The following is a 23,268-nucleotide window of genomic DNA, read 5'->3' on the forward strand; positions in this document are numbered from 1 at the left end:
TCAAAGGATTTGCAAAACATATGTTTATTATTATCTGCAAAACAGAATTGTGACTTTTTATACCCAAAGAGTCGGCGCCGTGTAATTTTTCTATTTTAAGTATTTGTTTAGCACTGGACTTTGATGGAGAAAACATGAAAGATGGTGAAAAAGATGTGTCATTGACTTTAAGATCCTAGCATATGTCTGTATGAGTTGCACATAAATGGGTCTGCTTGGATTGTGTGCTTTGACTTTGATCTTCCACACTGGTCTTATCATTTAGTAGTACAGTAGCTGTATGCCATCTGACACTTGCTTCGCAGCTGCTAACCTCACTATCCTCTGTCTGTTTTCAGGGGTATTGCTGGAGAATTTTTCTGTGTGTAAGGAGTTATTGATACCTCCTGGCACCCAGAACTATGTGGTACGAATGCGGCTGTATGATACCAGCAAACGGCTGCTGTGTCTGACCATTCGCATAGTCTTCCGTGCACAGGGGGCGCTCAAGATCCTCATGTCTGCACCCTACTGGCTCGTCAATAAGACTGGTATGCCACCCTTGGTGCCTCTGCAGCCTTGCCTTTAAACTACCAGCCCTAATAGAGAAATTCCATGTGGCGTTGCTGTTCTTAAATTTCTGACTCATTTATGCTTCTTATGTTATTCACAAAGCTAGGAAGAATTATATGAACCTATGCTGTTCACAGAGGTGTCCTGTTTTCATTATTTTTATCTTTTGGTTATTTGACAGTCTTGCCTGTGCCTTACTTTGTTCTTACAATGTTTCACTCTTCAGTTTCACCTTGAACTATTTAGTTTCTGATGGTTTTTAATTTCATTGCTTGGCACTGCACGGATACCTGATGTGAGCGCATTGTTATTGATGCTATTGATATTTTTGTAAGATGTTCATAATAATAGTTCTTTACACTTATATAGCACTTTTTCTGGGCACGCCACTTAAAGTGGTTTATGGATAATGGGGACTCCCCTCCACCACCACTAATGTGTAGCTTCCATCTGGATGATGCAGTGGCAGCCGTTGTGCTCCAGTAAACTCAACACACACCAGCTATCAGTGAGGAGGAGGACATCTCGGTCCTCTTACTGCTACTTTCTCTTTATTCTTCCAGGACTGCCACTCATTTTTCGCCAGGACAACGGGAAGACAGACGCAGCTGGGCAGTTTGAAGAGCATGAGATGGCACGCAGCCTCAGCCCACTACTGTTCTGTTATCCTGACAAAGAGCAGCCCAGCATGTGAGCGCCCGACACTGCTTCTCTTACAGTCTTTCTGTTGTCACCGTACTGCTTCCCTGTGTTTCTACAGGGAATGGAGCAATCTCTCATCTGTCACATGCATGTATCTGAATGTCGGTGTCTCTCTCGTGGTCACTCAGGTGTACCATGCGCATCGGGAAGGGTATTCACCCCGAGGGTGTGCCAGGATGGTGCCAGGGCTTCTCTCTGGATGGGGGAAGTGGAGTTAGAGCTGTCAAGGTGATCCAGCATGGGAACCGACCAGGACTCATCTACAACATTGGCAAGTCCCTGGAGAGCCTGTTGGCTCCATCCTATTCAGCTTTTGGTTGTGTTCTGGGCCTATAATACAAAATGGACATCCATCTGTCTAGTTCAGAACTTGCAGCAACTGGGGTTCTCATAGTTGAGTTGTGAAAGTCATTGCGAAAAGCAATTATGAGTACTCCCTGGCTGTGCCTATGGATCTGATGTCCTGTAGGCTGTGGGGCTGTTCCAAAGGCCTTGGGATTCTTCTTCTGCAAGGTGCCCATCTATTGGACCAGTGTGGAGGGGCCTGGTGAAATCAGTGTATAACAGAAATTGACGCAATTTTCATTCTGTTCCTTGATTCATTCCATTACATTCGATAGGTCTGTAAAATTGTACGTTAACCACTTGAGACAAACAACACATCTGTGTTTAAAAATATATAGTCAAATATGGTAGGTGTAGTTTATCAAACAGTAATTATTTTGTTTAGTAACTGTAATACATTACAGTTCTCTAATAACTGAGCCTGCTGATTTTGTTGATCGAGCATCGATTGTTGGCCTTTGACACTAAGGATGTGATTTGCAGGTATCAATGTGAGGAAGGGTAAAGGTCGCTACAGAGACACCCACATTGTGACCTTTGCCCCTCGCTACCTGCTCGACAACAAGTCCTACCACAAGCTGGCCTTCTCTCAGCGCGAGTTTGCCCGAGGAAAGGTGAGCCTTCTTAATTGAATGAGTATTTTAATGGCCTCAGGGACAAGTACTCTGCAGTAGGTTTCAAGCGCAGACTGAGTTCTCTTTGACATTGTGTTTTGCAGGGCACCGTCAATCCCGATGGCTATATCTCTACACTTCCAGGCTCTAGCGTAGTCTTTCACTGGCCCAGGAACGACTATGACCAACTCTTGTGCGTGCGGCTGATGGACGTCCCAAACTGCACCTGGTCTGGAGGGTTTGAAGTTAACAAGCCCAAATCCTTCCATGTCAACATGAGGTAAATGCTGATTTCTCACTGCTTAATGCACAGCACTAAAGTGGTAGGCAACCTAGGCTCTTCCACTCCATTCAATGACAGAACTTTTATTCAGTCATAATGTTAATTACTTAATTGATTCTTTATTACTTAATTACTGCCAATAAGAATGAAATACAAAACCTCAACCAGCCCCCTAGGTCAGCATTTTCATTGTTCAACATCCAAATGTGAACACTGACATCGCTCATTTCTCCAGTTTTGAACTGCATTTGGGATGCTCATGAATGATTGAGTGTGTAATGTACTGTGGAAATGTAGCTGCTCAAAGAGGATTTTGATTTGTATTATATTCCATTTGGAGCAAAAACTGACTAGCACTGATAGGATTCAGAGCTCTAATTTTAAATTAATAGTGTGTGGCACTGTGTTAATCTCTGCAAGTTTTTTAATCTTTTTAATTCTAAGGGACACTCTGGGAAACTGCTTCTTCCTGCGAGCAGAGATCACCCTGAAGGGGGCGACGTACCGCATCTCCTTCAGTGACACAGACCAGCTGCCCCCACCTTTTCGCATTGACAACTCATCTGAGGTCAGTTCTCCAATTATGATGTCCCTGTCATAGGCTACTGAAATGCAGTTTCCAGATCAGCATGCTGCTACAGTAAGGCTTTGCTCGAAATCAGTGATGTATCTGCCTGATCTACATCTGTCTATTCTGTACAAAATTCAAAAAGTTGGTTATGGTATGAAAATAGTATAGTCATCCTGGAAGTAAGTAATTAGTAATTAAAAGTATTATGTATTAGAAGTACATACACAAAAACTTCTCATTTTGAATACATTGAATGACAGAATGTAAATGTTACTGTCCCAGAGGTGAATGGTATCAAGAACAGTTTTCAGGAGTACTCTGAACCTGTTTATAGGTGCCTATCCAGTTCTGGCAGCATGGGGTGGCTGACCTGCGCTTGCACACCGAGGTTAAGGCTGGGGCAAAGCTGGACTATGCCTGTGACGAGCCCACCCTGCCTCCCTTCCTCAGCCTCACTGTCAAGGGGGCTGGATCCTCTGAGGTCACTGCCGACATGAACAGTTTCCGGGAGTACAACAAGCTGTACTATGAGAACTTCATCTACATTGCTGCAGCCTACACGTTTTCCAAGTACGCGTCTCCTACCTTGTCATGGGACCACCCCTCCTCCACCATCTGCTTGTCATAGTGTCTAGTTGTTTGAGCAAACTTCATTAAGTCCACAGTCATGTGATGTATTACTGTACTTAGGATAAATGCATTACTCATATCTAAAGAGCAGTACTGTATGTACAGAATGATGTTGTGTTGTAATAGTATGGTTCAGTCTGGCTTCTACATTAAGCTCTTAAATCCAGAGATTGATGGGGTCTATCATTCGCTGACTGTGCTGGAATCAGTGGTGCCTATTTAAAAGGAAATGGGTGGTTTTGATCAAGTATTTTGTAACAGTGAATTGATGATCCATGTTAGTCTTTAAGAATTCATTTAGCCCCCAGATTATAGCAGAATCACTTCACTACTGTTAACTTCTAGCGAAGTAAATCTAAAAGAGTAATATCTGCTTTGGGTATGGCCAATGAGTCAATAGTCTGTGTCCAGTGCTTAGATGCACACTACATGATTGTGAATGCACAGAGTTGTTTGTAACAAGCTGACATTTGGATCTTAAGGAGCCCAGAGGAAGGAAAAAGGCCTGTGGGGATGAAAAGGGATATTCGCTGTGCTGAACTGGTGCTTGATGTTGAAACAAAGACCCAGAGAGTCATTCTCAAGAAAAAGGTAAAGTGCTGGACTATTCGTCTCTCTGTTTTCGCGCATTGAATAACATGGTGCAGTTTTGTATTGTATATTTGTTTGTTTTGATTTTATGTCAGATTTATGTTGCCACAGAACGTAAATGCAGAAAAGGGTACATTTCAAGTAGTTGCAAAAGGACAGGAAGTCACAAACAATTTCATTCTCTCTCTTATTTATTGTCTCTCATATGCGTGCACATTCTTTCTGTCTCTCAGGAGCCTGGGAAGCGATCTCAGCTGTGGCGCATGACCGGTACCGGAATGCTGTGTCATGAAGGCTCCTCCTCCCCTCAGAGTAAACCCGCCCAGCCGCGCCCCCTCGAGTCCTCCCTTGTTCTGGACATCGCCGGATTGGCCGCCGTCACCGACAACAGGTGAGGACCTACTTTACATCACCTCTCTTCGGATCTGCCTTCTCTCTTGGGTCGCACTGCGTTTCTGTGCCTTCACTTAATGCCAGGAATTGTTCAGGGTGGAAAATGGGGACAACTCCCAACTCTCGGGAGTTTTCAGATCCCGAAGAATGGGGCTCGTGAAACGTTAGTCTACCTCACCGCACTGAAAGGACCCTATCTTCTAATCTGTAATTTAAGAAGTGGAGCTTTGCAATTGTCTGCTTCATAAGGGAATGATGAAGATAAAGCTTGTTTTTACTCACCAAGTGAAATGAATAAACATCCCGGACAAGCTGAGAACAGCCCGACTGTCACTGTGAGAGGACTGGTATTTGGCTGCCATGGATATGGGCGAGATAAGAATGTCCCCTGTGTCCCTTGTCTCTTGGCTGTTCCAGTTACGAGCCTCTCATGCTGAGGAGACCGGATTCTCGGCGCAGCACCACCCAGACGTGGCACTTTAGCTCAGGGATGTTGACCTGTGGGCTTCCTAGACTGGTAGTGCAGGTGAGACTCGGACCCCACCCGGTGTTTTTTTTTTGTCTGTCACTCTCTCCCCAGGCAGTCCAGATCACCTCCTTTCCCGCCCCCCAGCACAGTCACAGATTTCTGATTTTCTAGTATCTGTGGCCTTTTCTGTCTTGTCCGTGCTTTGACTGCTCTCTCGCAGTCTGTTCCTTTCTAACGGGTTGACTTCCGCAGGAAGTAGAGTAAATCAGAAAGGAGTGGAAACTAAGAGGGAATGCTTTTAAAATTGAGTACAAGAGGCACCTTTCCACAAAGGAATTGGAGCTGGAAGAAGTTACCCAGACTCCCATGTCATTTAGCTGTTAGTAACCAAATAAATTTAGTAACCAAATTTTAATAATACATTAAAATTAGAGCAGTTAAAGTATTACATACATGGTTTTCACATAATCAGTGAAGGCCATAAAAAATAATTTTATGTAAATATGCGATTGCAGAGCGTAGAACAATATTTTAAGGTATTTTCAACATTTTGAAACAGGTTACACATTTCATTTCTAAAGAATATTTCTGAACATTTTGAAGTAACGTTTCTCTAAAGGACATATTTGCTAAATCAATATTCTGTATTTCCCATGGATGCTGGAAAAGCAAAGCTATAATTGTACTGAATTGAAATAAAACATGTTAACGTTCTGCTTCAACAGGTTTGATCTTTTTTATCTACTCAGGTTAAGGCTGGGGTGTCAGGGCTGTATGATGGGGCAGAGGTAGTCCTGGGCCCTGATTCAGGTCTCCTTAATTCGGCCCCAGAACAGCAATTCATTAATCAGAAAATGCGACCTGGATCAGGGGTGCTGTCCGTGCAGGTTCTTCCTGATGGACCAACTCAAGTATTGCAGGTAAGTTTTAGTACTTCCGAAGTTCTGTATTAAATAAAATGAGTGGTAATGCTGTAGAATTTCAGAAATAATGTTTCCAGATGACTTTTGGATTATGTTTTGTTCCAATTGTATTACATAGCTCCGTACTGAAAGCATGCATGCATTTAAAAAATGTTCTCAATTGATGAAAGTACAACAATTACAGTATATTTTCCTGTGTATTACATGTTCAGTCTCATATTTAGTGAAATTCAAGCATTTTGTGTGATTTTAGCTAAATCATATACATTTTCTTTTAACGGTCTGAACTAATAGTGTCATTGGATGTCTAACCATTAATGATATGAATATCAAACATGCAGGTCTGTGTCTTTTAAAGCCCAGAGTTTTTCAGAAATCATCCAAAAAACAGAATGTGGCCAGAAGTACTTAGTAATTAATACATTTTTCAACACGGTTCAATTTTTTGTGATTTAATTTTTTGGACAAAAGATCAGATATATGGCAGAAGAAATGGCCTAGAGGGCTGACTGAAGTGGGCTCAGCTTGATCTCTGTGGCCCTGTGGTCCTAACAGCATCGATGCTGCTTTGCAGATCAGCGACTTCAACCAGCGCAGAGCAAACCGCACTCCCCCTGGTCTAGAGGAAGGTCTGGAGAGAGATGCTGAGCAGGGGAGGCCCACCGAGCAGGAACTGGAGGTACAGATCACTCTGGGTGCAGCCAGTGTATGCTCTGGGGCAGTGGTGTTGTTCTGTGTGTATATTTTATTTTCATACTATAAGATGAAAATAACAAAATGCATATATTTGTCAAATTTCAGAGATCACTACTTGAATACTTAAATAATCCATTCACTTTGTCCTAACGAATTGCTGTATCTCCCCTTTGTATATTTTTTACTGTTAAATCAAAGACAGTTTATGGTCATACAGTAACAGAACAGACTAGGTTAGCATTCATTTTTCCAGAGTGGTGTGAGAGTGCTTTTCTTTGTTTGTCTATCTAATCCAAAGTTGCTGTTTCCCTAGGTGGAGGTGAAGTTAGAGGAAGGGGTGGGTCTCTCTTTGGTCAACAAGCTGCCAGAGGAGCTGGTATTTGCCACACTGTCAGGCATCGATGTCCATTTCACTCGCACCACTGCAAGCCAAGTGCTGGAGCTCAATATAAATAATATCCAGGTAATAATAAATCTACTGCAGAGCTGTGATGAACATGACAAGCCTGTATCATCTCTGTATATACAGTACTTACCTGTAAGAACTAAGTGGCTGGATACACAACACACCTTGCACTACTCAAGCAAATAATCCAGGAATATAAACACAGGATCGTAGCTTTAATCGCCTACCAATTGCAATAACAGTATAACCTTGGACACATTGTGTCAACCTCACACATATTAATTTGAATTGCTATGACAGCAGTTAATCACAGTCCTTACCTTTGATTATCAACTTGCTATGGATATCAGTTTTAAGAATGTAGATCAAGTTAACCAATCATGCTTTTGAAGCTGGGATCTTTTAAGAATGGACTGAATATGATCCTTGGATCAATCGGCTACTGAAAACAAACAGAATAGATAGGCTGACTGGCCTCCTGTCATTTTTTATGTCTTGTGTTTCTATATTCTCAATATATGAGCAAGCCTATAGATTATATAAACACATTTCTTCCAATGTAAGGTGTATAATACTGGCAGTAGTGTGGAAAAATGTTAACAATAAGATAAGATTGAGTTTGCTTTCACCACACAATATCCAAATATTCAAATGGCTAATACTCGCGTACTGCTCCACCAACACATTAAAACAAATAAAGTCTAGCTATGTTTTAGTAACTAATTTCACATATATACCAAGCTAACTCAGCCTGTGTTCCACAAAAGCAATAACTCACCAGTGGTAGTCTAGGATTCATACCATAATACCATAAGATCCTGCATTATGGATGCAGAAAATCGACAGAATGCAATGCCACAATGTAATAAAGTGATCTATAGAAACCGTTATATTGATTTACCAGTATGTGATGTTAGAATATGTGAGCTTTTTTAAATCCTATCAGTGGTGCCCTAGAGTTATGACCAAGTTTTTTTTTATATAGGTGGACAACCAGTTGTTGGGAACGACCCACAATGTGATGTTGTGCGTCACTCCGACTCCCAGTGATATTGTAACCACTGACACTGGACCAGCCCTGCAGATTAATGCCATGAAAGTTCCAAGTAAACTACAGCTCACAGAGCTCTTCAAGGTAAAGCATGACATGAATTACATGAATTACACATGTAACTGAATAATTAGTCAACAGGACGAGCCATTAAAAATACAGTGATGATGCATCCATTATAGTAGTTACTGTACCTGGATGAAAAAGGTGTGGATTTTTAGACATTTTTTTGAAGAATGCTTAGTTGTACCAAAACGGACATCACAAGTAAGCATTAAGTCAGTAATTAACAAGAAAAGATCCATATTAAACCCGTTTCTTAATTGTTAACTACCTCCCCCAGCATTTGATGGTGACAGCCCGCCGTTTTACAGTCATAATTGAAGAGAAACTCTTGCTGAAGTTGCTCAGTTTCTTCGGTTATGGACAGTCTGAATCAGGTATGTGGATGTCTTTTACATATGATTTTAACACGACCTTCATTGTACACATCTCAAACTTGCAGGCACAACTAAGATTTTGTTTTTGTTTTTCCACATCTGGACAATTCCTTTGTCGTTGTGGAATAATACATAGACCTGCAGAGTCACACGGTTAGCTTTACATGACTAAAACTGAAACAACCTTTGTCAACTTTTGACAAGGCTGTCACTGTGCGGGGCAAGCTATCATTGATGTGACAGCTGGCCACTGCTCCATCCACCTGTCAATGCGTTGATTGCTTCAGTCACCAATTTGAAAGGAGATCTGGATCACCTGGAGACTATTTACTATATTGTTCATTTCAGGTGGTTCAGAGAGTTCTCTGAGCTTTGTATCCTCTTGAGTCCCTGGCTTTGTTTTTCTCCCATGCTTAGTTACTACCTCGTTTCCGTAACATCCCATGGCTTGGACCTCTGTGGAGTTATCTGGGTTTGGACCCTGGCTTGCCTCGATCTTGTATCGCAGACTTTCTCTTTGTGCTTGCCTACTGTATCTTCCGTGGATCTGACCCTGTCTTTGTCCTGACTATGTTCATCAGATTTCCCCATTTTGCTATAAACTGTGTCTGTTAAATTCATCTGTTTAACCCCTGCCTGCTCGAGGACTAAGCTGAACAGCACCGCTTCACTGAGCCCCTAGCTTGCTGCAGCAACTATCTGCCTGCCCAAGTGTACCGCTGCGGCTCTGAGCGCCTAGCCTGCTGCAGCACCCATCTGCCTGCCCAACTGTACCGCTGCGGCTCTGAGCACCTAGCTTGCTGCAGCACCTATCTGCCTGCGTAACTGTACCGCTGCGGCTCTGAGCGGCTAGCCTGCTGCAGCACCCATCTGCCTGCCCAACTGTACCGCTGCGGCTCTAAGCACCTAGCTTGCTGCAGCACCTATCTGCCTGCGTAACTGTACCGCTGCGGCTCTGAGCACCTAGCCTGCTGCAGCACCTATCTGCCTGTGTAACTGTACCGCTGCGGCTCTGAGCGGCTAGCCTGCTGCAGCACCCATCTGCCTGTGTAACTGTACCGCTGCGGCTCTGAGCACCTAGCCTGCTGCAGCACCTATCTGCCTGTGTAACTGTACCGCTGCGGCTCTGAGCACCTAGCCTGCTGCAGCACCTATCTGCCTGCCCAACTGTACCGCTGCGGCTCTGAGCACCTAGCCTGCTGCAGCACCTATCTGCCTGTGTAACTGTACCGCTGCGGCTCTGAGCACCTAGCCTGCTGCAGCACCTATCTGCCTGCCCAAGTGTACCGCTGCGGCTCTGAGCGCCTAGCCTGCTGCAGCACCTATCTGCCTGCCCGACTGTACCGCTGCGGCTCTGAGCGCCTAGCCTGCTGCAGCACCCATCTGCCTGCCCGACTGTATCACTGCGGCTCTGAGCACCTAGCCTGCTGCAGCACCTATCTGCCTGCCCAACTGTACTGCTGCGGCTCTGAGCACCTAGCCTGCTGCAGCACCTATCTGCCTGCGTAACTGTACCTAAGTCCCTACCTAGACAGCCGCAGAACCCATCTGCTTTTGTGCAGCATTGCTGTGCTCTCTGTCAGCTCACTGCTTGCAGTTCCCCGGTCTCAATCTTTTTTCCAGCTTATGATTCTTCTGCTCATCTCATTTCTCAACTGTGAAGTGCATTTACGTTCAAGGCAGAATACGCAGCTTTATTGTTTGAAAAATGTTTGAATGCCTGCTTTCATTTTGCAGCAGAACCTAGTCCCTTCAGTAATGAGGCTCAGGCAATACATCATTTCATGTACTGTACCTGTGAAGGAGTATACCAGCACACAGACCCCATTTTCAGGGTTTATATTCATTCATGCTTATTTTGTCTATACCACACAGAAGTGGAGAAGCTGGATGAGAATCTGTATGACAAGGCAACTGAGGATGAAGGGGCTAAAAAGCACTACTACTTTGAGAACCTGAAGATCAGTCTGCCACAAGTCAAGCTGAGTGTCTTCACCTCCCACAAACTATCTCCAGAGCTTAAGGTACTTTCATTTCTGCTGGTACGGTTGATGACCGGAAAGAATCCTGCTGCAATTAAAAGGAAATTCATTTTTAAACTGCAGTTATTGCATTTCCAATTTTTTTCAGTTACAACTGGTAAGGCTTTATGCCTGCCACAAGGTGGTGCAAGGATTTGGTTTTCTCATTAAATCAATTTGTGAGCATGCATCATTACAATGTTTTATTTAAATATGGATGACAGTCATTTTTTGTCACTATTCCAGTTTGTAATTTATTGGTAATATGTTTTTTTTTCTTTAAGGTCATTTGAAAATGAGTAGTGTGTTTACTTCAATAAATTCTTCAGTCATATAATCTTAAGGAAGAATATTTTATGCATTTTCTGAGAGAATATTTGGTACCATTGCGATTCATTTATTTTTTCTTTATCAGTGTTCTGGAGTGTAGAAGAACACAGATTCAACCAAGGAGTGCCTGTTTCTCATAAATGAAGTTAGCACCAGTGTAAATACAAATGACTGACATTTTCAGTAGTTTTGTAAATTTCTTTCAGCCAGCATTTACCTAATATACCTTTTTATCAAAGCTTAAGTTTTTGCTTAATTGACTTAATGTTTGCAAGCCCTTTGGCTTTTTCTTGCAGTTTTAGCTATATTTTATTGAAGAGAAGTACATTGTGCAAATACAGAGAAAAGTGAAAGAGAAAAAAATATTTCAAAGAAGACATTTTTCAATATCGCAGCAGTAAAAGAGCAGAACAGGATGGAGTAAAGTGTCTCAGAGATAATAACAGTAAATGTTTTAGATAAAAAAGGGAAACGGCTGAGAAAGTTAGTGAATGTTTTATGCCATTGTTTACCAAGGAAGAAATTGACAATATATTCTACCAGTTAAAGTAGTAGTAGTTAATGAGAACATTTCAGATATACTGTAGCACTCATCAATATAAGGGCAGCTAATATTTAAGTAATTATCTAGCTTAAATTATTTAAATAATATAATTCTATACTCACTTTTGTGGCAGTAAGATTCAAGGGGATAGTCTTCATGGATTTGGAAATGGCAGGGTTTATCTAAACATGTACACGCAACAGCAATAATGGATAGGAATGTAATATGTGGTAGACTTCCAAGGTGATGCATGTGTTTGGACTATGAACAAGTTAATGGATAGGAAACAGTACAAACAAGGGGAGATTGGAGAATAGTTAAATTGGAGTGATGCCATCTGTGTCAGGACCACTGGTCTTTCTAAATTATATCAATTGCCTGTATTCTTGAAATGCAGTGATGTTTGCAGATCATTCCAAAATAGGCTAATTGGCAAGCACTGTTGAGCTATAAAGGAAATCTAAAATGACTTATTTAAAACTCAAGAGTGCGCAAACAGCTGGCAGATGATCATTACAGTATAGAAGTGCAGAGTATTATATGCAGGTAGCAAAACCATAAACTATTGATTTAAGATGGATAACACAGAAACTCAAACTGTGAAAATAAAAGTTTTTGCGTTGATCTGACGTTTTCCTCTCCAGCAATGTGAGGAAACAATTACAGTAAAAGGAAAAAATAATGTTAGGATACAGCTTTAAATCAGTCATTTAGACTTATTCTGAACCAACAGTGAAATAAGAACCTGAGAATGCAAATGGACACAATGGGAAAAGTCCATTTATAACTGAAACCAGGAAACATTTTTTACACAAATGAGAGGGTGGAATAGGCTACCCAGCCTTGTTACTGAAGCAGTTACCTTTTTTATTTTCCAAAACGTGGAAAAATGAGAGTCTTAAACAATCGGCTACTAGCTGCCAGACGAGTTAGATAGACCAAAGGTCCTCCTCTTATTTGCAAGTTTTATTTTATTTGCAGGCACTGAAGGGCACCCTTGGGTTCCCACTGATCCGTTTTGAAGATGCAATCATCAATATGGATCCCTACACTAGAGTGCACCCTTACGAAACCCAGGAGATCATCATCAATGACATCCTCAAACACTTCAAAGAGGTGAGTGTGGCAAGCCAGTGCTTGACAGTTCTGTGTATACATAGTTTCACTGCTTTTTGTGGATTAATTGCATTGCAATGACTTTGTGCCCCACATTTTCATTTTTGTAAGATTTAAGAAACCTAAAATAGAATTAGATCATACTGCAAAAATGTAAATTATATTTTTTCACTGCTTAACTTGCAGTGCTGTTTGTGAACTCTAGACAGTGTATCCCTATAAGACTGACTTTACACCAAGCAACACTTTCATGGCAATAAATCAGCAAGGCAAAACCAAACAATATATTTGAATTTTTAAATTATGATGTGTCTTCAGATGCTGTGCGTTTCAGTGTTTGTATATTCTATGTCGTTACATGTCGGTAGCTCTTTCCCTTGTTAACATGTGTCCTTGCGTTTTATTTCTTCCTTCTCAGGAGCTGATTGGCCAGGCAGCTCAGATCCTGGGCTCCGTAGATTTCTTGGGGAACCCCATGGGCCTACTCAATGACGTCTCCGAAGGCGTCTCCGAGCTCATCAAGTACGGCAACGTGGGGGGCCTGATTCGCAACGTCACACATGGGGTCTCCAACTCGGCTGCCAAGGTAGGTGCCCCAGCGAGCAGCCCCTCACAGCTATCCACAGAGATATCAGATGGGGAAGAGACGGCTTCCATTCCTACTGTGCGATTATGAGATGTACCATTGTAGCTGTGAGCGGAAAGAAATGGAAAAGAAATATAGCCAGTGCTCTGTGGTGGAATGGGGTGGTTGTGGTCAATTATATACAATAAGGCACTGATGCAGTTGCTGCTATTTGATGATTTTTGTTTTTTACTTCCCTGATGGCGCTCATTGATGTTAATGAATCTGCTGCTGAGAACAGAGGGAAAAGCTGTGCCTTATAGAAGCAGCATAAACAACAATAGTTGCTAAAGAGTTTAGGTGCCTGTGATTGCCATGGCAAAAGCTCTGAGCCTGACAGAATTTATTGCAAGACCAAACACCCAGGGGTGGATTGTAGTCAGGTCTTTGCTGTGGTTAGGCCATCACCCCCAGCCCCAGAGAGCTCGGCTCCAGCAGGCCTTTTTGAAGTTGAGGACACAGCTCTGTGTGCCTTGAAAATCCCTCTCTTTCAAGAGAAGCCTGCTTAGTGTCAGCTCTGTTTTTTTGTTTGTTTTGTTTCCGTTTTCTTTCTCTTCATGGTAATTTATTCCTCATTACAGGGAGAGTAGATGGAATTGGCCACAGTCAGCCTGGCAGACAAAATGAGGGATTCTTTTTCTACCTCCAGACTGAAACAAGCCAAGCGATACGGTTTCTGGCCAGGCCAGACTCCGAACTTGTTGTTGTGTGATTGATCAAGCTCCTTTAAACATTAAATTAATTTCCCAGTAATGTTAATCAGGTTCATATCTGAAAGCCAGAGAAAATGCAGAGTTATTATAATTTTTTTTATAAGCCTTTGCCTTTGTTTGCTATGCTGTTTTTTTTTTTTCCATCCATGACAAAATAAGTGCATTGCACCACTTGTTGGTTAATTAACATTTTATGTTAAAACACTTTTCCAGTCCTGGAGTGTTGCTAATTTCTTTAAAGGGTGAGTAAGTCAGTTATAAGCTATGCTAAAAGAGCTTTAAGATGTTTTCTGATTTAGTGTCAATATTAATTTTGAATTGAAGCACAATTGGTAATTTTTGTTGGGAAAATGGTTTTGCTTGTCTAATGAAACTGAAATCAAATATCTCCCATTTCATCCTCCACATTCAGTGCAAATATGAGAAAAGGAGAAAAGGCCTTGTAAGGAATGCTTGTTGTTTTTTTTTAAATGTGGCCCCCAGCAGGGTTTTGCAAGGCTGAAAAATTCTACCCTCTGGGGACTCCTGTAGCGTCCACCATGCTGTCTGTAAAACAAAAGTGGTTCCACAACCAAGACTCTTATTTAACAACCACTGTTCTGCATTGTAAAAATTCCATGCAGCAAAGTTTAATGGGAAACCAGTTTGAAAAGGTATTCTGAGGTATCTTAATTAAATAGCATACCCAGTAGTGCTTTGAAGGGCCACTTTTGGGGAGTAAATATCTCCGTATCTTTACACATCCCTAAAGAATACTTCGTATTTTTGCTTCTCCTCGTATTGCATTGATTGGACAAGGCTGCTCAGTCCCAGGGAGCTCCATTTATTTTTATAACCTTGGACAGTCCTCTGTTGGCCTTGCTTCTGCAGGCCTTTTTGTTGAAGTTAATTATATTTTCACGACCCGAGTGGGGAAAGTCAGCTTCTTTATGAGCGGGTCTGCTGTGCTCATTCTGTGGTCAGTGGCTCTGCTTAATACCTTTCCCAGGTTTCTCATGCAATTTAGTTTAACCAGTGTTCCATTTTAACTATTTCATTGCACACACCTGTTTTTTTTAAATAGTCAATTTAAAATGATTCTTACTTAACTCAGTTCTCGCCCTTGCTACCCCAGTATTTTTGATTGCTTAATGTGACTCTTAATTGAACTAATACCGTGATTAATTGGATGTTTTTAAATGTTTTCTGTGTCGCAAAAGTGGCAGTTTTCAAGTTACATTTATTTGTCGGTATGTGTAAAATATCTTGTTAGTAAATTGTTTGTTGATGATGGGATTCAATTAAATTATCAAGAACTCATTAGGAGCAAAAACTAAAGGGTATTAGGGCCCAAGACCCAGGATTGCAAAGTTCTCATCTCTGATAGCATTTTCTTATTGGATGGTTTATGTTTTTGTTTTTTGCACCAAAAATATCTCCACAAAAGGGTTCTCAATCCTTGTGAGAACATGAAGTGTTGTGCAGTCTTCGGTTCAGTTGTCCAAGAACTTCTGAGCTTTTTTTTCCTGTAGATTTGCCTCATCAACAATACTTCATCGCAATCAACTCTAATGAATCATTTCAGAAATTGTACAGTATATGCGTCTGCATATACGTATATAAAATATGAGGAAATTTATGTGTAAGGCTTCTATCTTTAAGTGTGTATTTTTAAGTAACACACCACCTCCCTTTAAACTGTAACCACTGCTTTTTAAGCAATCTTAGTTTCCTAATTAGGAAAAAACCCTAAACGTTGCCTGATTTTAGATTCTTCTTGCAAATCATTAAAACTGTAAGCTCTGCTATTGTGTGTTTCAGGTCCCATATATAAAGTACATACGGTAGGTACTTAATACTGAAATATTATTTGTCAGCAGATCTCTTGTACAATGTCTGACAAAGAGGTACAAATACATACTGAAGTCTTAATGAGGTTACAACACAAGATAAACTGATTTGGAAATGAGCTATCAGTATCGCCCATCAGGCAGGTTCCAATTACAAATAAAGGAGAAACAATCAGCAGTTCTGTCAAAATATGAACTTAAAAGGAACTAACCTTGTTTTAGAATTATTGAACATTTGTGGTTTTCGTTTGAAACCCAAAATATTATATCACAGCTATTTTAAAGGAGGTGTCGCGCGATGATAAGACCCAAAATCAGATGCCCTTATTATAAGGTATCTTTTCATTATCTCTTTGAGTTTCTCCTATTGCAAATGAAGTGTTTACGGACTTCCCACAGTTCAAGATGCTTTTGTAATGGAGCACATTCTATACAAATGAGTAAAAGTGTAAAGTGTACATCCCCAAAAATAATAGTCTCTAACTGCTCATGAGTGTTTCTGTTTGAAGTTTGAAACTTTTAGAAATACTTTGATAACAAGAAGATACTTTGAGAAGGAGGGGAAAACCATTTCATCTATGCAGAAAACGATTGATTAATGTGCATAAATCGCAAAAACAAATCATGTACCAGAAGGGAACATTAAATAAACATTTGGGTTTTTTCTCAGCTCCCCAGTATGGTCACATTAACAATGGGCCTGGAAAATCCCTGAACTTTACAGAACTGCTGCTTCAACAGCGATCCTCAGGGAAACCCATCTTTTCCAGCTTTCTGTTTCCTTTCCCCTAAATAATAACGCTCCCATTTGCACCTCTGCAGTAGTTATTATGTGTGACCTCTGAAATGTTCCATGTTCAGCCTCACTTTAATGAACATCCTTACCGTCTGTTCTCAGTACGCCATACGTTCACCTAAAGAAATTACCACCCCAGCAAGGGCATTCTTGAGGTCTGCAGTGCCTTTCCCCTCATAAAGGATTTACCTCATCAGCTATCTATGGAAAGTTCACCTTAATCTCCCCCTTTAACTTTTATGAGCAATAAACCAGTCCTCCTGTCCCTCTGATCTGTCACTGCCCTACTTTAATGAGTCACTAAACTCCTCCAGCTATGCCCTAGTCCTACATGTACACCCCATGCCCTCTGTGAAGACATGGTAAAGCTGTAAACTTGAAAGCACTCTCATCCCCCAGTTCTCCTTCCCCCTGAGAGAAGGAGGATGAAGGAGTGGATGGAGGGGGGTGGCTGGTCTCAGATCTGGAAAGTGTATTGGTTTAGTTTTTAAAAAAAGTGCTGGCCTCCAAATGAACTCAACAGGGACTTTGCTTGCTGGGGTCATCCCAAGTTCAGGCCTTGCTCTTACTGACTCTCTCTAGTGCTCGCTGTTTATACAGAACTCAGGGCTCCAGCAGGGATTTTACAGGGCTGGTAACACAAACCCAGTTCCATCAGGCACCTGCTGGAGTCCCTTCCAGGGGGGTCTTTTTGTTGTTTTTTTTGAGTGGGGGGGGGGGGTGAGTTTCTCTGAGCAAGACCAGGTCAGCTTGTGGGAAGAAGAGGGATGTCCTCTGAGACAGACCAATTAGACGCTGATATATTAGGCAGATGGGGAAGATACACGATAAGGATCTTGGAGTTCAAAAAGTTTGTGAGCTTAATATGGAACAGTGGAGGTGGTATTTTTTTATTTTAAACTCTTGTTCCTTTTCAACTTTCTGTAACCCCCTGCACCATCATAAGCTCCCTTTAGAGGGTCACTGGGAGAAATAAATGGACCTCTTAAAAAAACAAGCTTTAAAGCCCCTGAGTGTTTTGTGTGGTATCAGTGTGGAATAGCGAGTACCGAATACTTCCTTTTTGCCAAGTGTGGGATTGAAGTTTGATTTAATTTGGACGTATTGTTTTTAGGCATTGTCATAGTAGCACTCAATAAATAATACCTCTTTAAATGCAAGCCTGACATGTTTCTGCTTGGCTTATGCTGTCTTAATTGTTTTAACAAATACTGTGGATACTTATGTACTCTGGGATATTTATTTCGTATGTCCAGGAAAGCTCCACTCCATACACTCACCAGAACAAATGTGTTAGATCAGAGGAATCTAGTCTTCCACACTTGTTTATCCAGTTGTTCAAACCTTGTATTGATCCCAGAACTTCATAAAGCTGTTTTTGTTATTTGTTATCGCTGTTTACTTCTACTACTTTAGGATTCTTTAGTATTTACTTCTCAACATTTTCAACACACCCAATCCACTGAATCGTCAGAGCCTTAGACATTTACACTTGCTCTGTTAAATGTGTGTAGCTTCTATTTTCACAGCAAGGCCAACACATTTTAAAGAGAACAAATGTAATTTTGTACTGAACAGTGGTAGCTCCATTTTTCTTCCAGATGCAGCCACTTGTAGTCGCCAGTTGGACTAGCATGGCATTAAACAGCATTTTGTGTTTCAGTGGATATTTACAAACCTTGGTCTGATTAGCTGCTTGATGTTGAAAATGCTTCCCTAACTGTGTAGGAAGGCTGTTGGCTTTCAGAGAGGAAGGTGTGCAAATAGTTGAGGCCAGGAGACAGACAGAGCCTTTGATTGAGACAAATGAGAGGTAATCAGTCAGTCGGCACACGGGCTTGGGGTTTGGGGTGGCTAGCTAATCGGGCAGTTCACACAAACGGCCCTGCAGGGGTTCTTTGGCAGGTTAAGTGGTCTGGCCATTCATGTCAGGAAGGAGGTTGGGACAAGAAGTTAATGAGTTGAGTGGAGACCTAATTAGGAGGCAGGGTTCCAGGGTTGTAACATGCTAGAGTTATGGCAGGAAATGCAAATGGAAAGTCCCACAGACACTCTGACTGTCTCGGCCTTGATCACAAAGAACAGCTGCCAGTTAGGCAGGCTCCAGGTGGATTCCACTAGGACAGTGGCCTCAGCAGCTCAATACAAGGATATTTAGTAAGGGAGTAAGAAACCTCACTTCAAAGCACTAAAGGTTTCAGTTGGTCTTCATCATGAAAATTTGCTGTACTACAGTAACCTCATTGAGTTCGTGACTCATTGTGACTTCAATGGTTGACAATTAAGATGATCTGAGCCAAATCATTGTCTGAGTAGAGTATAAAGGTATACAACTGTTATAAACAGTTCATTTTACAAGCACTAGAGCTTTCTGCATGCTGAAAGGTTATGTCCAGCCTATTTTGTTTTAATCTTGAACTTTTGATCAATTATTAGATTGTCACTGACATTTGGTTCATTTCTATAATTTAAGTTTTAATTAGTTTTAACATTGGCACACAGTGGAGCGGACTGAAATATCCAGAAGTTAGAAAACACAGATTGAGATCAATACCAATTTGTAATTGCGATTTGTTAATCAGCAATAGTAGAGCAAGAACTGTACCTGAATTCCACAAACACCCATACCATCTTAGGCCCATTATAGTTGGATAGTTATTGGAAAATATCTTAGTCACTGTGTGGCATTGTTTCAGACTCAAAATGGTGAGTTCTGGACTTTTGCTCTGAAAGTTGCCTTTACTGGTTGTATACTCCGTTCACTGTATATTTAATGCTGATTCACACTGAGGAGACCTGTTCCATAGTCTGTGACCGAGTTTGCAGTGGAAGCTGTGATTACCCATCCAAAGTGTTCATCGTATGGTTTAAAGACAGATCTTTACTGAAGAAACCACAGAGAAGAGTTTTGTATGATGTAGAACAGTGGATGTGTGAATATGGAATAAACTACCTAGCCATGTTGTTGAAGAATATACAGTATTCTAGCTGATTTCAAGATACAGCAGGTTTGCATACAATTATTTAATATACGTTTTTTATAAAAATGTAGTAATCCAGTGAAGTCAGACAATATAGATTAAATCTCCTCTTTTATTCCCAATTATTTCAGCTCCAGGCGCTGTCCAAACACCTGTGAGCCTGAAATTATCTTTCTAGACTTATAAGGCTAGGTATTTAAGATATTCCCTGAAAAAAAGCAGTGTGGCAGTGTTCAGAATTCCTGGGATAAGAGTTCTCACTTTTATCTGGAATGGCGGCAGAGCCCAGAGTTCATGATAACCTGGGTCATTCTAATGAATTCATGATGAATTATGTGATTTCCAAGAAAAATAACAATACTGAGACTGAGGCTTTCTTGGCCACACTGGAAATTAAATGAACCTTTGAAAAATGATGGCAGTGCGCAGAAAAGAAATATCAGCAATATTTCTTTCAAGTTAATCAGAACTGATTGTTCAATTTGCCAGTAAATGAATCTCATATTTGCTGTCAAAATGCAGTTCTCTCTCCTGCCCTGGCTGATGTGTTTACTTATTTTTCTGTGATTTACTTTGGAAAGTCTAGACCTTTACATGGCAAAATATCTTTTTGCCTTTTAATAATATTTTCTGTAGATTTCGTGTGCAATTTAAGAATCTGCGTAGGTCCTCGCTTGCATTTGAATTGTATTAGTGTTCATATCACATGTTTCGCATGGCAGTTATTGAGTACAAGGCTGGATTTATCTTTTCATTTAACGCATAGAACTCTCTCTACTGAGATTATACTGCTAATTAATTACAAAAACATATTGTAACACACATGCTGTGAAAGTCGCTTTTTTCTCTCATATCTAATGAAATTCAAATGCATTTTTACTATTCCCATAGAAAAGTGGTGATTAAAGACAGAAAACCAGAGTAGTTCTTGAGACTAAATTAGCTGTTTGGTGTTAGTGTGTATGTGAAGTATTCATCCCTCCGGGGAATGAGCTAAAATATTTAGCTTTTTTAGGGGAAATGTATGTTTGTAGTATTTTAACAAGGGGAGTTCACTTTTTTGCAGAGGGGACCATCTTTTGTAACAAGAGGACTGCTAATTTTAACAAGGGGGAGTGAGATTTCTCTTTAGTTTGATCTCAGGATAACTTCCAAATAGGACCACTGTTTGCCAGGATTGTTCAATAGTTTAATAGAAGAAGTACTGGTAATAAGTAATTTGACATATTTAATTGAATAACTGCTAAGCTTTCTTCACAAAGGGATATCATTTACATGTGCAGCTGTAGATATTTTGATCTGTAGGTCTTTTTTATTTAAAACTAGAACAAATTAACACATCCCAGTTTGCTTTTCAGTCATGGCTTTCCTATTTGACAAAAAGCAGAAACTGTATTCAAAAGTATCACAATAATACGATTCAGGTGTAGTTAAAATCTGTGGCTCAGATGTACTAAAGGTTTGCTTTACAAGTTATAAACCTGTCACAGATCAATCGGTAGCATGATATATAAGAATCAGTCATTTTTAAGAACTCTGAAAAGCATATCTCCTGCTGTCCTGCTTCCTGCTCCTGCTTCTCTAGTCCTGGCCACTGTAATTGCCACAGAGGATAAGGAGACAAGTGAACCAACTTTTTCCAGCCTGGACTGTGAATGCCGTAGTTAAGAAGTCCCTGGTTTTTCACCATTCTGTTATTTGATTTGAGAATGGACAGTTTTAAATCGGCTCTTTAAAAAACAATATTGGACTTCCAGATCCAATTTTCATTTCCTGCCTTTTGCTTCATTGCTGGTGTTGGGATGTGGTCCCTGTGAGGCAAAGAAGCATACAGGCTGGAGTATAATATACAGACACTGTTTATTCAGAAAACTGTTAAAATGTTAAGCTTGCTCAAGTGTCACGAAATATGTTTCAATTAGTATATAACGTGTTTTGGCACTTTGATGCATCTCAACTGTAAACGGCATTATGTTCATGCTTAGTGCATCTGGAAAACATTGTCTTTTTCTGCTGCAGTTTGCAGGGACCCTGTCAGATGGGCTGGGTAAGACCATGGACAACCGCCATCAGACAGAGCGAGAGTACATCCGTTACCATGGCGCCACGAGTGGAGAGCACCTCGTGGCAGGGATTCATGGGCTAGCTCACGGTAAGTGGCAGGACCAGAGAGATGGCAAGTCTGGATCGTTTCGCCTGAGATCAGTGTAGTCATTTAAAAGACTTTGTTTTGTTTTAACACGAATCTCTCAATGTACTTTGCAGTCAGTGTTACAAAGAGCGTACAACAAAAAATAAAATAGAGGAATAGCACAAGAACACAAGAATAACACAAGAAGCATTGTATTGAAACAATTAAGAAAGGCAGAAAGGAATATATGTAATGTGAAGTACCTAAATTAAATATTTAGGTATTAAATAAAATAATTATACTGAGAAGTGGTGTGGTGGTTTCAGTAATGGAAAGCAAAAGAAGGCTTTTAAAGTCTAATTTGTCCTGTTGCTAAGGTAAGAAATTTTATGACTTGGAGTTTTTCAGTTCTAGGCCTGGTTCTGTCACTTAGTCATTGTTTGTTACTTGAGAAAGCTACTTAACCTTGTTGTTCTTGGTTCTGTGGATGAGACATAGCAACTAGCATCCAGGAGAAGATGCAGCAGTATTGGTTGAGCAAATCAACCACTTGTGTTTTGTGTTCTGCAGGTATCATAGGCGGTTTGACCAGTGTCATTACCTCAACTGTGGAGGGGGTGAAGACCGAGGGTGGTGTTAGTGGCTTTTTTTCTGGCCTGGGCAAAGGGCTTGTTGGCACAGTCACCAAGCCTGTGGCAGGAGCCCTGGACTTCGCTTCAGAAACAGCCCAGACTGTGCGTGACATGGCCAGCCTCAGTAATCACAGGTATGTACAGAAAGCATTTTCTTTTCTAAATTTGTATTTTTTGTTGGACATTCGTAAAATAATTTGTTTATCTACAAGCATTTGTTTTGTTTTTAATTAAAGCACTGCACTGCAGTAGAACACATGACAAAAGTAAAAACAAATCTCCCAGTAAATTGGCCAAAGAAAACAAAATGCTGATTCAAAAAGTACAGTAAAAAGATAAATATTTAAGCATGGTTTAAAAATGTCCTGTCAGAATCTCTAATGGATTAGGACAATGACAGTGTTCCACAATTGTGGAGATGAACAAGAGAAGGCTGTGTCACCCATTGTGTGTAACCTGTTTTTGGCAGAGTAAAAAGACCTGAATCAGCAGATCTCAGGTCATTTAGGACTATACTCATGGAGTAAGTCTTTACGGTATCTAGGAGCTAGACTTTTCTTATGCAGTAAGTTCTTAAGGTAGCTTTCAGTTAGGCTCTTCAGTACCGTATATGTATGTAAGCAGCAGAACCTCAAATTCTTAATTTAACAGGGATCCAGTGCACTTTTCACATGACAGGAGTTTTATATATATACTGAGGCAGAGTAGTTTTAGTTAACACATGAGCTGCGGATTTCTCAACATACTTAAGTGTGTTATTATCTTATTAGATATCCCATTAATTAAAATGTTAAAGTAGTCTAACCGTGCTAAAATAAGACGTTGATTTTTTTCAGCATCAGATAGAATAAGGACCTTACCTGCACTGTGTTATGTAAATGGGG

General features: G+C 40.7%; 1 protein-coding gene across 3 annotated transcripts in view; it reads left to right on the forward strand.

Annotated features, from left to right (window-relative positions):
• Window positions 1-23,268, forward strand: part of vps13d (vacuolar protein sorting 13 homolog D) — an 84,981-nt gene that overhangs the window by 46,348 nt on the left and 15,365 nt on the right. For all 3 annotated transcript variants that reach the window (XM_069184033.1, XM_069184034.1, XM_015337087.2), the window contains 20 exons: window positions 339-530; window positions 1,116-1,242; window positions 1,383-1,525; window positions 2,083-2,213; window positions 2,318-2,493; window positions 2,941-3,064; window positions 3,402-3,637; window positions 4,180-4,288; window positions 4,522-4,679; window positions 5,099-5,207; window positions 5,900-6,070; window positions 6,648-6,752; window positions 7,083-7,232; window positions 8,161-8,310; window positions 8,570-8,666; window positions 10,542-10,690; window positions 12,543-12,677; window positions 13,096-13,263; window positions 21,641-21,773; window positions 22,323-22,518. In XM_069184033.1, the coding sequence (XP_069040134.1) occupies window positions 339-530; window positions 1,116-1,242; window positions 1,383-1,525; window positions 2,083-2,213; window positions 2,318-2,493; window positions 2,941-3,064; window positions 3,402-3,637; window positions 4,180-4,288; window positions 4,522-4,679; window positions 5,099-5,207; window positions 5,900-6,070; window positions 6,648-6,752; window positions 7,083-7,232; window positions 8,161-8,310; window positions 8,570-8,666; window positions 10,542-10,690; window positions 12,543-12,677; window positions 13,096-13,263; window positions 21,641-21,773; window positions 22,323-22,518 (2,959 nt within the window). The remainder of the gene's footprint in view (window positions 1-338; window positions 531-1,115; window positions 1,243-1,382; window positions 1,526-2,082; window positions 2,214-2,317; window positions 2,494-2,940; window positions 3,065-3,401; window positions 3,638-4,179; window positions 4,289-4,521; window positions 4,680-5,098; window positions 5,208-5,899; window positions 6,071-6,647; window positions 6,753-7,082; window positions 7,233-8,160; window positions 8,311-8,569; window positions 8,667-10,541; window positions 10,691-12,542; window positions 12,678-13,095; window positions 13,264-21,640; window positions 21,774-22,322; window positions 22,519-23,268) is intronic.

The sequence above is a fragment of the Lepisosteus oculatus genome, chromosome 25, assembly GCF_040954835.1.
Source record: "Lepisosteus oculatus isolate fLepOcu1 chromosome 25, fLepOcu1.hap2, whole genome shotgun sequence".
Classification (NCBI taxonomy): Eukaryota; Metazoa; Chordata; class Actinopteri; order Semionotiformes; family Lepisosteidae; genus Lepisosteus; species Lepisosteus oculatus.